The sequence below is a fragment of the Thamnophis sirtalis genome, unplaced genomic scaffold (assembly GCF_051295495.1).
Source record: "Thamnophis sirtalis isolate CommonGarterSnake01/CBP01778 unplaced genomic scaffold, rThaSir2_p1.2 scaffold_1, whole genome shotgun sequence".
Lineage (NCBI taxonomy): Eukaryota > Metazoa > Chordata > Lepidosauria > Squamata > Natricidae > Thamnophis > Thamnophis sirtalis.
In genome coordinates, this window is record NW_028261381.1 from 2,615,947 (window position 1) to 2,630,505 (window position 14,559).

The 14,559-nt window shown below is 36.9% G+C and overlaps 1 protein-coding gene across 1 annotated transcript in view; it reads right to left on the bottom strand.

Moving 5' to 3' along the window:
* The window catches only part of UNC80 (unc-80 subunit of NALCN channel complex), a 158,316-nt gene that overhangs the window by 87,458 nt on the left and 56,299 nt on the right, over positions 1 to 14,559 (bottom strand). The window contains exons 22-24 of the mRNA XM_087706462.1: positions 14,013 to 14,185; positions 6,981 to 7,193; positions 1,107 to 1,242 (exon numbers count right to left, since the gene is read on the bottom strand). Of these exons, the coding sequence (XP_087562588.1) occupies positions 1,107 to 1,242; positions 6,981 to 7,193; positions 14,013 to 14,185 (522 nt within the window). The remainder of the gene's footprint in view (positions 1 to 1,106; positions 1,243 to 6,980; positions 7,194 to 14,012; positions 14,186 to 14,559) is intronic.

Genomic DNA, 14,559 nt, shown 5'->3' on the forward strand with positions numbered 1-14,559 from the left:
AGGGGGGTCAGAACAGCTATGGCTCATGGAATAATGGGCATTCCAAGATTTGCACATCACACTTCCATTCCAAAAATTGCACTGGGAGCCACTCAGTTTCCAAGTGCAATTCGTGTGATGTGGTCACCTTTAAAAATCTCACATGACTTAAGACCTGGTTATTTCTAAGACCATGTAGTCAGAAGGAGATCTGTTAATCTGGTAAGAGTGACCCCCTAATGCAAGTCCCCCACCATCCAAGGAGACCCCTAGCAGTGCCTTAATCATGGTGGCACCTCTTCTGGGTTGTCTTGCCCTCTTATATACAAAATACCTCTCTCTAATGAGTTTTTGAAAAGAAGTTACAAATTTGGTACCAGGAGAAATCATTTGGGGAATATTAGAGTTTAGTATCTATCCATGTTGATCAATACTATTGTAATTTATATTTTATTACTATTGTTGTAAATTTTCAGGTTCTGCTGTGCACCCTGCTCTGAGCACAGATTTTTTTTTTAAATTGGAGAACAAAAATGGATCATATCGAAAACTGAAATTTCAGGTCTGCATTTGCAGTCCCCAGTAAACAGTCAGTGCAGATACAAATAGATGTCTACACTGTCGAGTTATAAGTTTGCCTGGGTTCTACTGAGCTACTGGAAATAATTATTGGATGCAGATGAGAAGATGCCTCCAACTAGGTCCACAAGATTCTGCAGGTGGCTACATTTTTATTGATATAAAAGCAACACATCTCATTATGTCTCCCCCCCTCTTGTTTTTTAATGCACCAAGCTACTATATAATGCAGTGTTTCTCAACCTTGGCAACTTGAAGATGTCCGGACTTCAACTCCCAGAGTTCCCCAGCCAGCATTCGCTGGCTGGGGAATTCTGGGAGTTGAAGTCCGGACATCTTCAAGTTGCCAAGGTTGAGAAACACTGAATAATGCATTAGAACAAGATTCAGATAGTCGAAGAAGAAGAAAAGAGGAAATGTGGTGAAACACTGTGGGTGGAGAGGGAACCAAAAAAAGAGAAATTTTTAAAAGAAAGAGAAAGAAGAAGTGTTCCTAAAGGAGAGGTTCTTACAAGTGGGGGTTCTTGTAGTAAAGGGAGTCTCCTTACTGTCATCTAAAAAGTCTTCTTCCTCATCCTCCTTTCTGAGCTTCCTCTTGGTGTCCTCATCATAAATGAGGCCCAGCAGGTTGGCTGGACTCTCACTCTCAGAATGGCAGAGTTCATTGAGACGGACTCCAATTGCCTGCCAAAAGGATGAAATTAAGGAAGGGTCACAAAGGTTCCTTAAAGGAGAACATCTCGACTGCGATGTTGAAGTTTGCAAATAAAGATCTCTTTCGTATTCATATTGATTATATTATGTCATTAAAAAAAAGATCTAGGAAAAATACCACAATAAAGTAGAGCTTATCGCTTCTTGGTCTTTTGGCTAAGATCAAGTGTAGTGTGTAGTAGAGCTTTGATATAATACTTTACAATATTCAAAGTGCTTCACCGTGTAGCATCCAGCTGCAATCCTTTCTTTTTTATATACTGGGTATAATATTTTTTATTAAAATTTATAGATCCAAAGGTAAAAAAACTAATACAAACATATATATGCTAGCTGATGAGAGCTAAATAGCTTGAAATAGATCTATACTAGTCTCCCTTTATTTATTTATCAGCACAAATACAACAAAATGTAACAAAAAGGCAACAGTAAAAATATTGGGTTTCTGCCTGGATGGTCTCTTGTGACGAGCCGAAGGACAGAGAATGGAAGTAGTGATCTTCCTCCCATATTTGGGCATACCAGGGGTTGTAAAAGAAATCTAATATATATATATTAGAGCCAAGGTGGTACAGTGGTTAAATGCAGCACTGCAGGCTACTGCTAGATCAGCAGGTCAGCGGTTCAAATCTCACCGGCTCAGGGTTGACTCAGCCTTCCATCCTTCCGAGGTGGGTAAAATGAGGACCCAGATTGTTGGGGGCAATATGCTGACTCTCTGTAAACCGCTTAGAGAGGCCTGAAAGGCCTATGAAGCGGTATATAAGTCTACTGCTATTGCTATTGCTATTGCTATTGCTATATATATATATATATATATATATATATATATATATATATATATATATATATATATATATAATATTATATTATATTATATTATATTATATTATATTATATTATATTATATTATATTATATTATTATATTATATTATATTATATTATATTATATTATATTATATTATATTATATTATATTATATTATTATATTATATTATATTATATTATATTATATTATATTATATTATATTATATTATATTATATTATATTATATTATATTATATTATATTATATTATATTATATTATATTATATTATATTATATTATATTATATTATATTAGGCTTCATAGGGTTTTCAGCCCTCTCTAAGCGGTTTACAGATTTTTTAGCAAATTGAATCAGCAACTTGCCCCCACAGTCTGGGTCCTCATTTCATCCACCTAGGAAGGATGGAAGGCTGAGTCCACCTTGAGCCGGTAAGATTTGAACCACTGAACTGCAGATCACAGTCAGCTGAAGTGGCCTGCAGTTCTGCGCCCTAACCACTGCGCCACCTCGGCTCTTCAATAATAATGATTACAATTTGTTTACATCCATTTTAGCTGAAGGACTAAAAAAAAGTTTTATGAGACTACATAAAGGAAGTTCAATGTAGTTTTCTACCCAAGAGATAACTAAATGACAATGTGAATATAGTCTTAGAAATAATAGAACATTTACAACAACTGACAAACAGGTTTCATTACTTTTTTGGATGCAGAAAAAAGCTTTTGACAATTTGATCTAGGATTTTATGGTTATAGTAGTTGAAAAGATGGAGTTTTGGACTTGTTTTTTGGATTTTGGACATTAAGGGATTAATGTCCACTTATATTCTCTAGAAGGCTCAGATAATGGTGAATGGAGGTTTGACAGACTTGTGGGAAATCCAGAAAGGAACATTATTATTTATCTTGATGTTGGAATTGCTAAATAGAGATATTAGACAAGACAACAGAGTAAAAGGATTACAAATTGAAGCACATAAATATAAACTTCATGCCTTTGCTGATGACTTGGTTATGATTTTGCAAGATTCCTGAAGAATATTGAAGATGTTATGAAGACGTTTAAAACATTTGGGAAAGTGGCAGGTTTGAAAATAAATAAAGAAAAGTTGACAATGCTGACAAAGAATATGAATGAAAAAGATCAGAAAAAAAATTAAAATAGGATTTAAAGCTATGAAAAAGGTAAAGTATTTGGGGTGATTCTTACTAATGTAAATTCTAGGTTATTTTAAAATAATTATAAGAAAACTTGAAATGAGATAAAGTTGGACTTACATAGAGAAATAAGATGTGTCATTAATGGGAAGAATTTCAATCATGAATATGTACTACCTAGAACAGTGTTTCTCAACCTTGGCAACTTGAAGATGTCCGGACTTCAACTCCCAGAATTCCCCAGCCAGCATTCGCGAATGCTGGCTGGGGAATTCTGGGAGTTGAAGTCCGGACATCTTCAAGTTGCCAAGGTTGAGAAACACTGACCTAGAATGTTATTTCTTTTTCAGACTATACTGATATTGATGAAAGATCTTTCTTTTAAATCAGCCCCCGACAGAAAAGAGATGCTACTGGAATCTAAATGAATGACATATTGTAATTTATTGATATTTGAAGAAGAGGGACCTATAAGCAATAAAACATCCAGTATTTAATTGTGACTGGTTTAACTATTATAGAATTTTTGAAACATTTAAATTTGATTAAAATATGTTTTTGCATGAGATAAATCTGAATTGAGTAGGAACTTATGCTCTGGAGATGACCATCTGATTGCTAACGTTTATGAAATGTTACTTAAGATGAATCTGGAACATGTTAAAAAGCGTGTGGTAAAATGGGCAAAAAAATAGCGTTCGATGAGATCAATGGAAAAATATGGACTAATGGTTTAAATTTTACTTTGAATTGCAATTTAAAAGAAAACATTTAGAAAATGGTGTCTTGTTGCTATTTGATTCTGGATAGATTGGCAAAAATATATAGAGGCATTCCCAACAAGTGTTGAAAATGTAATCAAACTCCTGGTACATTTTTTTATATGTGGTGTTCTTATAAGTATAATCATATTGGATAAATATAATAATGACAAAAGAAAGTATTTCAATTTAAGTACTAATGGAGCCTGAAGCCTTTCTTCTAGGTACTATGGATAAATCAATAGAAAAACAGTTTGGAACATTGTTTCTGTATATAGTAATGGTTCCGAGGATTGTTTATGCTAAGTATTGGAAAGAAAAGGGAACACAAATTGAATGTATTTTTGACTGAATTGACTGTACTGGCAGAAATGATGAAATCAACTGCATTGATTATAGACAATGGATTAAATAAGTTTATTAGAGACTGGAAGCCCTTTGTGGACTTTCTGCATGTTAAGTACAATAAAAGATGCTTAACAGAGATTTGACTAATAAATAGATTTCCACATCAGGAACATCTTTTTATGTAATATGGTATTTTTTTATTAAATAGAGATGGGATAGTGTATAATTATTTGTAGACCAGTTATGAAATGGGAAGAAAACGTATCATATATTTTCAATATATTTTTCATCATTCAACCAGAGTGGGCATTTTGTTTAATGTCAGTGTAAATCAGGAGTGGGTTGCTGCCGGCCTTACAGCTGGTTCGGCTCTGCGTGTGTGCGCCTTTGCAAATAAAAAGGTCTGTACCTTAAAAAGTGAAAAAAAAAAATAATAATTTTTTGTAATGAAAATTGTTCTGCGCATGCAAAATACGAACTTTGCAAAAATAGAAAAAAAACAAGTCGTTGCCTAAAACTTCCTTCAGCAAAATTGAAAGGGAATAGCAATAGCAATAGTTAGACTTATATACCGCTTCATAGGGCTTTCAGCCCTCTCTAAGCGGTTTACAGAGTCAGCGTATCGCCCCCAACAACAATCCGGGTCCTCATTTCACCCACCTCGGAAGGATGGAAGGCTGAGTCAACCCTTGAGCCTGGTGGGATTTGAACAGCCGAACTGCTGAACTGCAGTCAGCTGAAGTAACCTGCAGTGCTGCATTTAACCACTGTGCCACCTTGGCTCTTGCACCCAGAGTAATGAAATTTGCCTTTGTGAAGGTTCTTAATATCCAAAAAGCTGTTAACAAGCCATTTTTAGAAATAATTAAGAAAAGAAGTGTGCAAACTCAGTGGTTTGGGCAAGGAAGGCTTTGCCTCAGCTGCCAGAGCTTTAAAGCCTGCTAAAGATTGCTGTATTATGGTCTCCTTGCAGGGAGTCAACGTATGGAGTACTTGTGGGCAATCCCAAATTCTCTCCTTTATCCGGAGAGAGATTCTGAAGAGCTAATCCATTTGTTGACTCCTTGTTCCACCTCACTCATTTGATTCTTCTCAACAAAACTATTTTAAATCTGCCACTGCTCCCTTGAGAGACCGCATTTTTCTGTAATCCTTTCCACAACCCTGTATGTTGGATAAATGTTATTGTCCCCAATGAAAAATAGCTTGCCTAAGGCAAAAGCGATGACCAAACTTTTGTATTGAATTTTTAATTAACTCTGATCAGTGGGTTTTTTTTGACAGTAACTTGTAAATCTATGAATAACTTACTAAATAAAACAGGAAATTGAGTTCACTGCTGTGGAGAGGGTGTAAAAACAAAACATTTAGAATGACAAGGCGTGCTGTGAACAAATCTTGTTTCTTTCTAATAGTAGAAAAACCTGGAAAAGAACCGGAGCCACTGATCTTAACTTTTCATGCAGAAAAGTGGAATCATTTAAGTAACCTTGTTAGGGTACCTAAAATGTGTGTCTGACAAAACTGTAGGAAGATAGATTAGTACAAATCAGAAAGCCCATGGATTATTCAGAACATAATAATTTGACTGACTGGTATATTATAACAATAACAATAACAATAACAACAACAACAACCACCACAACAACAACAACAACCACAACAATGCCATTAAGGCCAAAATCGAAAAATCCTCTGATGATGCCAAATACAGACTTTGCAAAGAAGCTGATGAAACTGTTGATCACATATTCAGCTGCTGTAAAAAAAATCGCGCTGACTGATTTTAAATTGCGGCACAATTCAGTAGCACAAATGATCCATGGGAATTTGTGCAAAAATTATAATATTAAAACAGCAACAAACTGGTGGGAACATCAGCCTGAAAAAGTCACAGAAAATCAGATGGTCAAGATCTTGTGGGATTTTCGCATACAAAGGGACAAAATACTGGCGCATAATACACCAGACATCACACTGGTTGAGAAAAACAAGGTCACAATCATAGACATCGCAATACCAGGCGATAGCAGGGTCGACGAGAAGGAACATGAAAAAATCGCGAAATACCAGGACTTAAAAATTGAAATTCAACGATTACGGCACAAACCAGCAGTGGTAATTCCAGTGGAAATCGGCACACTGGGTGCTATTCCAAAAACACTGGAATTACATTTAAAACAGTTAAAAATTGACAAAATCACCATCAGTCAAATGCAAAAAGCCACACTGCTTGGATCTGCACGCATATTACGAAAATACGTTATGACGTCCTAGGCCCCTGGGTGGGGCCCGACTAGTAACCAATGCCAAATCCGACGAAACAATAATAAACAATAATAGTAATAATAATAGTAATAATAATAGTAATAATAATAGTAATAATAGTAGTAATAATAATAGTAGTAATAATAGTAGTAATAGTAGTAATAGTAGTAATAGTAGTAATAATAGTAATAATAGTAATAATAGTAATAATAGTAATAATAGAAATAATAGTAATAATAGTAATAATAGTAATAATAGTAATAATAGTAATAATAGTAATAATAGTAATGCTGACTGGTAAGAAAAGGAGGGAGGGAAGGTGAGAGGAAAGACTGAAACTTACTTCTCCCCACTGGTAGAAGAGTTTGGCTGCGCTCCACTGTAACTTCTGGTTTCGTTTATTCCCCACGATCGGAGAGCGTCCGCGAGAAAGGCCTTTCTTAGTAATATTCACATGATGCCCCTTCATCCATTCTGGCCAGTTGCCCCGGTTGCAACGGTGAACAAAGCGAGCACATTCCAGGAAAAGGGCTGCTCTTGCCACCACTGGTGCCTCCTAAAATGTATTACCAGAATATCCTTAAGATGAAAACTAGCAGGTTGAAAAAAAACAGCGTAAAGATTCTGTGGGGTCACGTTTCATTTTATTTTAATAAAAAAACTGTACAATGCTGTTTCAAGCAAATGTAAATGAAACAAATATCATAGATGACTTGGGCCTATCGGGCTTCTTATCAGTTAAGAAGGGCAGCCGGCAGGCCTGGGGCTGTTGACCCTAAAATACGGTCCAGCCCCATTCAGATTAGAGTGCATGATGTGTTATATTTTATATCTATTTTTCTTCCCTGTATTTTTTTTTCTTTGATTATTGTTGTGTTGTAAGCCGCCCGGAGTCCTTCGGGATCGGGCGGCATATAAATGTTATTAAAACCAAAACTAAAACTAAACTAAACAGCCTCTTTTGGCACTTGAGCAATGCTTCAAAATGTATTGATAGGAGGTACACAATAATGGCTTCATCTAAACCAGTGGTTCCCAAACTTGGCAACTTTAAGACTTGTGGACTTCAACTCCCAGAATTCAGCAGAGCTGGCTGGAGAATTCTGGGAGTTGAAGTCCACAAGTCTTAAAGTTGCCAAGTTTGGGAACCACTGATCTAAACCAGGGCTAGTCAACCTTTTTATACCTACCGCCCACTTTTGTATCTCTGTTAGTAGTAAAATTTTCTAACCACCCACCAGTTCCACAGTAATGGTGATTTATAAAGTAGGGAAGTCAATTACATTTAAAAAAGGAAAACGCTTCAGTATCGGACGAAACCCCTACCGCCCACCATGAATGCTGGAACGCCCACAAGTGGGCGGTAGGGACCAGGTTGACTACCACGGATCTAAACTGTAAAAGACAATGTATTATATGACCAGACTTTTTCAATAAAAAAATATTTTCTAAAACAATAATTAGTAGAGATATTAAAGGATAGGATACTAAAAAAATATACTAAAAGTTTTGCACTATTTTTATACTAATATAAATGAGATTGCTACAAAGAAATCAAGGAAAAGAATAAAAATAAATAATTTTTTCAAATGTTAATATATTTGTTTGTAAGAAACATGAGTCTATAAAAATGAGAATTTTACAAATTATTACCGCTTATTTATTTTTATTTATTTATTGAATTTATATTGACGCCTATTTGCCCAAGGCAACTCAAGGCGGCTTACACAATACAAAACCACATTTAAAACAATAAAACTAATAAAAGGAATCAAATATTAGATCAGTTCATTCCAAGGCAATACCAATTCATAATTTGTCAGTACAACAAAAGCTATTTTGGTTATTCTCCCTTCCTTCTTTTATTCTGTCTGCTGAAAGTTAATTTGTAATATCCCATTAATTTATTAATTAATTAAAGGTAACGTGGAAATTAAATTTGCATTTTCAAAGGCATATACTGTATATACATCTTTGTATATACTTTCCAAAATATATATAGTTTCAAATAATACATCAGTTATAATCAGCTTTGGAACATTATTTCTACCACTAAACACATTTTTGTTCCTGTTCATAGAGCAAAAACAAAAAAAGAACAATCTGAAAAAATGTTGTCATTAAAATATTACACATTTTATTTTGTATATAGTTCTGGGAAATGCAAATTAGGTAACTTCAGATTAAATTGTAAACGGAAGGATTTTTCTCCAATCTCTATAATCCATAGAGATTTTTTTTTCCAAAATTTGCACAAATATATTGGCAAACGAGTGGAACTCAACTCAAACTATGGCACAGACAAAGCAATGCATAATTACACAATACACATGGGGAGAAGGGGAATCTAGGGTTTATTCACATCACACCAAACAATCACATAATCCAGTTTCATACACGTTCAGTACTCAGTGTGCTTCAGCTCTTTGTTACTTAATCCAAACAACATGATGCCAGATTTGTCTGCTTTCATACATAAATCCAACTGAGCCCCTGCATTTTTATCTAGCTATTACGAAGTGGGAATCAATATTATTTAATTCATGTAATTAATACATGAACTCACACTGTAAATAATCATTAAATTTCTTTTTTCCCCCCACTAAACTTCCTGATTGACGTAAGAGTTTCCTTCTTGCCTGCAAAAAAGCTGAACTTCCCCATCTTGTTTCATGTTGACTAATTTCACTGGAGCAAACAAGGCAAATACAAAAGATTTTTTTCTCTTATGCCTCCTTAGCTGCAGTAAGACGAAGAGTGAGTTTAATGTTTATATTTTTATAAATATAAAATTAATTATTCTTTATATTTACTCTTCTGTTATGTTGTGCAACCCAAAGAGGCCATTATACCTACAATTCTGTGTTGAGCCAGCCCATATTAGCTCAACAATCGAATCTGCAACTACCAATGTTTATGTATTTAAAAGTTTTAAGTAATGTGAAAATTTAAAGTTAAATGGAAAAAATGAATCTGTAACTCTGAATGCAAATCTATCTCCCTCAGATCCAAAGGGGACAGTGAGGGAGTCATATCTGCTTTTTTTTCTGTTCAATGGAACATAGTTTTGATTGGAATGCTTGGCTCTTCTCTACAGCTCTAAAGGCAGCATCAGCCCTCAAACCTTTATCACAAGAGCTATTTTCAGCTACATCTAATGCCTCAAGTCTTATCTCAACTGAGGATCCATGATATGGCTTTCTGTTGGCTCAAATTATATGAAACAGATGTTATCCACATTACAATTAGGGTCAACATGCTGAATCTCAGAACATTATGCAAAGGCGTTACTGTAGCTTGCTTACCTTACACCCAGATCAATCTGAAGAAGCAGCAAGAGAAAGATGAAGATGTTTGACAGAATGGATAAGGATGAACTCACACCACAGAGAAACACATCACAAATGAAGGGAAATGAATTAGCCACAAGCTGCATAGCAGAAAAGAACCATAAGTTACCACTTTCATTGTCCACAGAAACAAAGCAAGGCAAGGCTGCAAAATTCAAAATAAGATGCACATTTTCCTCATAATTTGCTTATGTAGCTGCCTCCTGCTGCTATTACAGTATTTGTACAATGTAGCTTAAAGAGCCAAGGTGGCGCAGTGGTTAAATGCAGCACTGCAGGCTACTGCTAGATCAGCAGTTCAGCGGTTCAAATCTCACCGGCTCAGGGTTGACTCAGCCTTCCATCCTTCCGAGGTGGGTAAAATGAGGACCCGGATTGTTGGGGGCAATATGCTGACTCTGTAAACCGCTTAGAGAGGCCTGAAAGGCCTATGAAGCGGTATATAAGTCTACTGCTATTGCTATTGCTATTGCTATAAAGATGGTGAAAACAGCAATAAACATAAAAAACCACCACTTTCTTTGACAGCTTCATATAATGGCAAAAAGTTTCTGAATAATGATGAATTGAACACGTAGATCAAAGGATAGAGAAAAACTTCAGAATTTGGAGAGGGGGGAAAAAGAGTTGATTGTCATTAGGAAAGTTAAAGTTAATTTATGCTTCAGAGTATGCAGACTTGTATAGTTCCTGAAAGAATTGCAGCATTCATTGGAGTTAATGAGAATCATCTTGGAATGAAACAAGCAGCTTTCTGGGTGGACATAGGGAGCCCACAGAAAGTGCTTACGGAGGAAACACAAGGACTTGGACTCTGGGAAACAGATCTTTGCCTCCCTATGTAACATGTTCCCCTGAAAGCCAGAAGGTCTGAATTCCTCCTGCTGACATTTCCTAGGTATATGCATAAGAAGCCAGAAGGATATAGGATCTCTTATTCTGCATTGCAGAAAAGACAAACATAATGTGATCAGGGATACCAATATCACTTAAGCCCTCTTCAGACACTTGTAAGATGTCACCTGTACAATGCAAGGAGAGGGATTAGGCATGTGGGTATTTGATCTCCTCTTGCCCCTCACAAATAATTGCTGTTGCTTCTTCGTAGAGTGGGTGGTTGTATCAATGAGGGTCCTATTGACAAGCCTTCTCCTAAGCACTGAAAACAAGGTTCCAAATCAGAAAAAGTATTCTCTAAGAAAAATATAAAGTAATCAAAAATGTATGTGGCGGGGCGGGGTGGGGTGGTGTTTCATACCAGGAGACGTGAAGACGGTTTCCTTGGTGAATCTTCTGGAAACTCTTCTCTAGATATTAGCATGCTTTTTTAAATGGCTGTCCACATGTAAAGGCAATATGAAATTAAGGCAGAGAAAGAGAGAAGGAGGAAAGTCTAGTTGCTTTCCTCAAATGAAGGGACTGAATGTCTAGAGCAGTGGTCTCCAACCTTGGCAACTTTAAGACCTGTGGACTTCAACTCCCAGAGTTCCTCAGCCAGCTTTGCTGGCTGAGGAACTCTGGGAGTTGAAGTCCACAGGTCTTAAAGTTGCCAAGGTTGGAGACCACTGCTCTAGAGAATTCAAAAATGTCTAGAGGATATGGTGAATCTTCCATCACAAGTGTCAAAGATGACACACCGCCCAACAATGGCTCTAGCCCAATCGTGCCTCATTCTCGCATGATTTTTGGAGGCCGTGAAGGCTGCAGGAGAATGGGATGTGCTCTCGCATAATCTCTGGAGCCTCTGAAAATTGCATGAGAATGGTGCCTGCTTTTGTGTAGTTTCCAGAGATTGCACAGTTCCCCTTCAAGAACAAAGGCCTGGTTTGATCCAGAGGTGCCTCTGGTAGTCCGCAGAGGCCTGTCAACAGAAAGAGAAGACTGCCTGGAGATAAGTGGTCTGCAGATCCTGGAGGGCGCTGAGCCACAGGAACATTGTGCCATTCCCCAAGGCTCATGTGCCTCAGGGATATATTTATTTATTTGTTCATTAACCTATCTTTCTAAATCAGTGTTTCTCAACCTTGGCAACTTGAAGATGCCCGGACTTCAACTCCCAGAATTCCCCAGCCAGCATTCGCTGGCTGGGGAATTCTGGGAGTTGAAGTCCGGACATCTTCAAGTTGCCAAGGTTGAAAAACACTGTTCTAAATAACTCAAGACAGGGAATACCTAATATTCCCCCCTCCTCGTATTTTCCCTAAACAACCATCCTGTGAGATGGGTTGGGCTGAGATAGAGTGATTGGCCCAAGATCAGCCAGATAGCTTTCATGCCTACAGTGGGACCAGAATTCACCATCTCCTTTTTTTTTTCTAGTTTGGTGCCTTAACCAAAATGTCTCCCAAAATACTCTGAGATGAGCTTTTTGAGTGGCAGTAGTGGTGTTAGGCCTCAACTTCAGCCTATATAATACTTCAGCCTTCAGTCTATATTTACTGTAATGCAGTGGTGGGTTTCAAAAATTGTTGGAACCTACTCTGTGGGTGTGGCCTCCTTTGTGGGAGTGGCTTGCCACCCATGTGACCGGATGGGAGTGGCTTGCCGCCCATGTGACCAGATATGAAATTATGAATTAGTACTTAGGTCGGTCCAAGTAGCTATTCAGAAGTTAGTGGTTAGAAGCAATCGTAAAGCAAGATATGAAATTAAAACCAGAAATATTTTGTTGGCTATTTGAAAGGGAGTATAATATATATTTAATTTTACACATGTTAGCAGCTGCTGGAATTGTGTATGCACAACAGTGGAAAAACAGAGATATGTAAATGAATAAATATTACAATGTGCAGGAATAAATAAATTGACAATTAAAATCAAGAAGGCTTTGAATACTTTTTCACGTGGGATTGGTTTTAGCAATTGCCAACTAATGGAAACAGAAATTAGAAATCCAAAAGTATGAAAGAAAACACCAATTATGTAAGGAAAGGTCCCTAAAATGTATAAGGAAATATTACTAGATCATTATTAATGCATAGATAACTGTGGGACATTACACACCCACCAGTGGTGGGTTTCAAAAATTTTTGGAACCTCTTCTGTAGGTGTGGCCTGCTTTCCGGGTCCACTGGTGGAACCTCTTCTAACCGGTTCGGTAGATTTGACGAACCGGTTCTACCGAATAGGTGCGAACTGGTAGGAACCCACCTCTGCTGTAATGTCTTGAGATGTGGGACTACTGGTACAATTACACAGAAGGCAATAAAACACAGTCAGGAGGAATGGGGGTGCAAAAGAGAAAATTCACACCTTATTTTCTCAATATGGTCCCAAATGAACCTAAATCTAACTACATCCTAACAGAGCTTGAGAAATAAGTCAAAACGTACTGACTTTAGGATGCTAGTGATTGGGAACATGTCTGCATAGGTAGAATTACTTACAAAAATATATCATGCAACACCAAAGGTTTTAAACATCAAAATACTATGTTAAATGGCAATGGCTGTAAAATCAGCAATTGGTGAGGAGCATTAATGGTGGATGAGATGATTGAATAGCAAAAAGTACCTTGCACAATGATTCTTTGGATTCCAATCTATACGGGATATGGATTATTTATCCCTTGGATCCACAAATCCCAGGCTTTAAATAACTCATAAAGCAGAATATACTGAAAACTTCCTCAAATTGCTATCCCTTTACTTTCCAGAGAATAATTTGAGGCTCATAGCTCAGAGGTTTGTGTTAATTATTGATAACATCAACTGAACTCCGTGGAATTACTGTAGTCAGAGTTATAAATGACATAACTGTACAAGAGGCTTGGTAAGTGGAGTTGTGACAAGTGGAGCTTGAATAAGAAAAGAATTGTTTTCATTAGGCATAGCGTAAATCCAAATAAAATGAAAGACATACCGTAATTACAGATGGATTAAAAAAAATGTATTAGTCATTGTGCTTAGCATTAGTATTCCCATCGTTTTCTAGTTTTCTCTCTCCCAGCAGTTACCATACTCCAGCACAAGCCAGAGTCTTCAATATTATAAACAGAACCCGTAAACAAGTGAATAGAGACTTACAAGATCAAGAGCCGCTGCAAGAATAGAAGCATCAGGGATGGTTCCTGGTTCACAGCAGTTTAAGAGAAATTGAAACCGCTTCATGCCTTGCCGAATGGCTCCCAAATTCACCACGTTCTTGCATTTGTTCCCCTCCTGGTTGGAAGTCAGATGCTCTTCATAAGTCTGGCAACCTTCAAAGAAAACCCAAAAGGGAGGGTGGGAGACAGGGGAGAGAGAAAGCCCCCATGGATGTTTAAACATTCATTGGGTCTACTGACAGTTCTGAAGCAAATGTTGCTTGATCTATTGATCTGCCCTGTCCTCGAGCATCAAGCGTGACAAAATGAGAGAGGCATCTATGAGTATCTATGATGGCAACAAACTCTATGAAGCCTTTAGGACAAATTTTCTTCACACCTAGTAGCAGAAAAAAAGAGGTAAGGTTTATGCAAGAGTTGCATTGGACCAAAGTTCATCACAGTGGGTGAAAATACTGATTTTAAAACTTTCCACAAATGAATTATGCCTGGTCTATCCTTGGGACATTATGATTAGTCTACCTGAG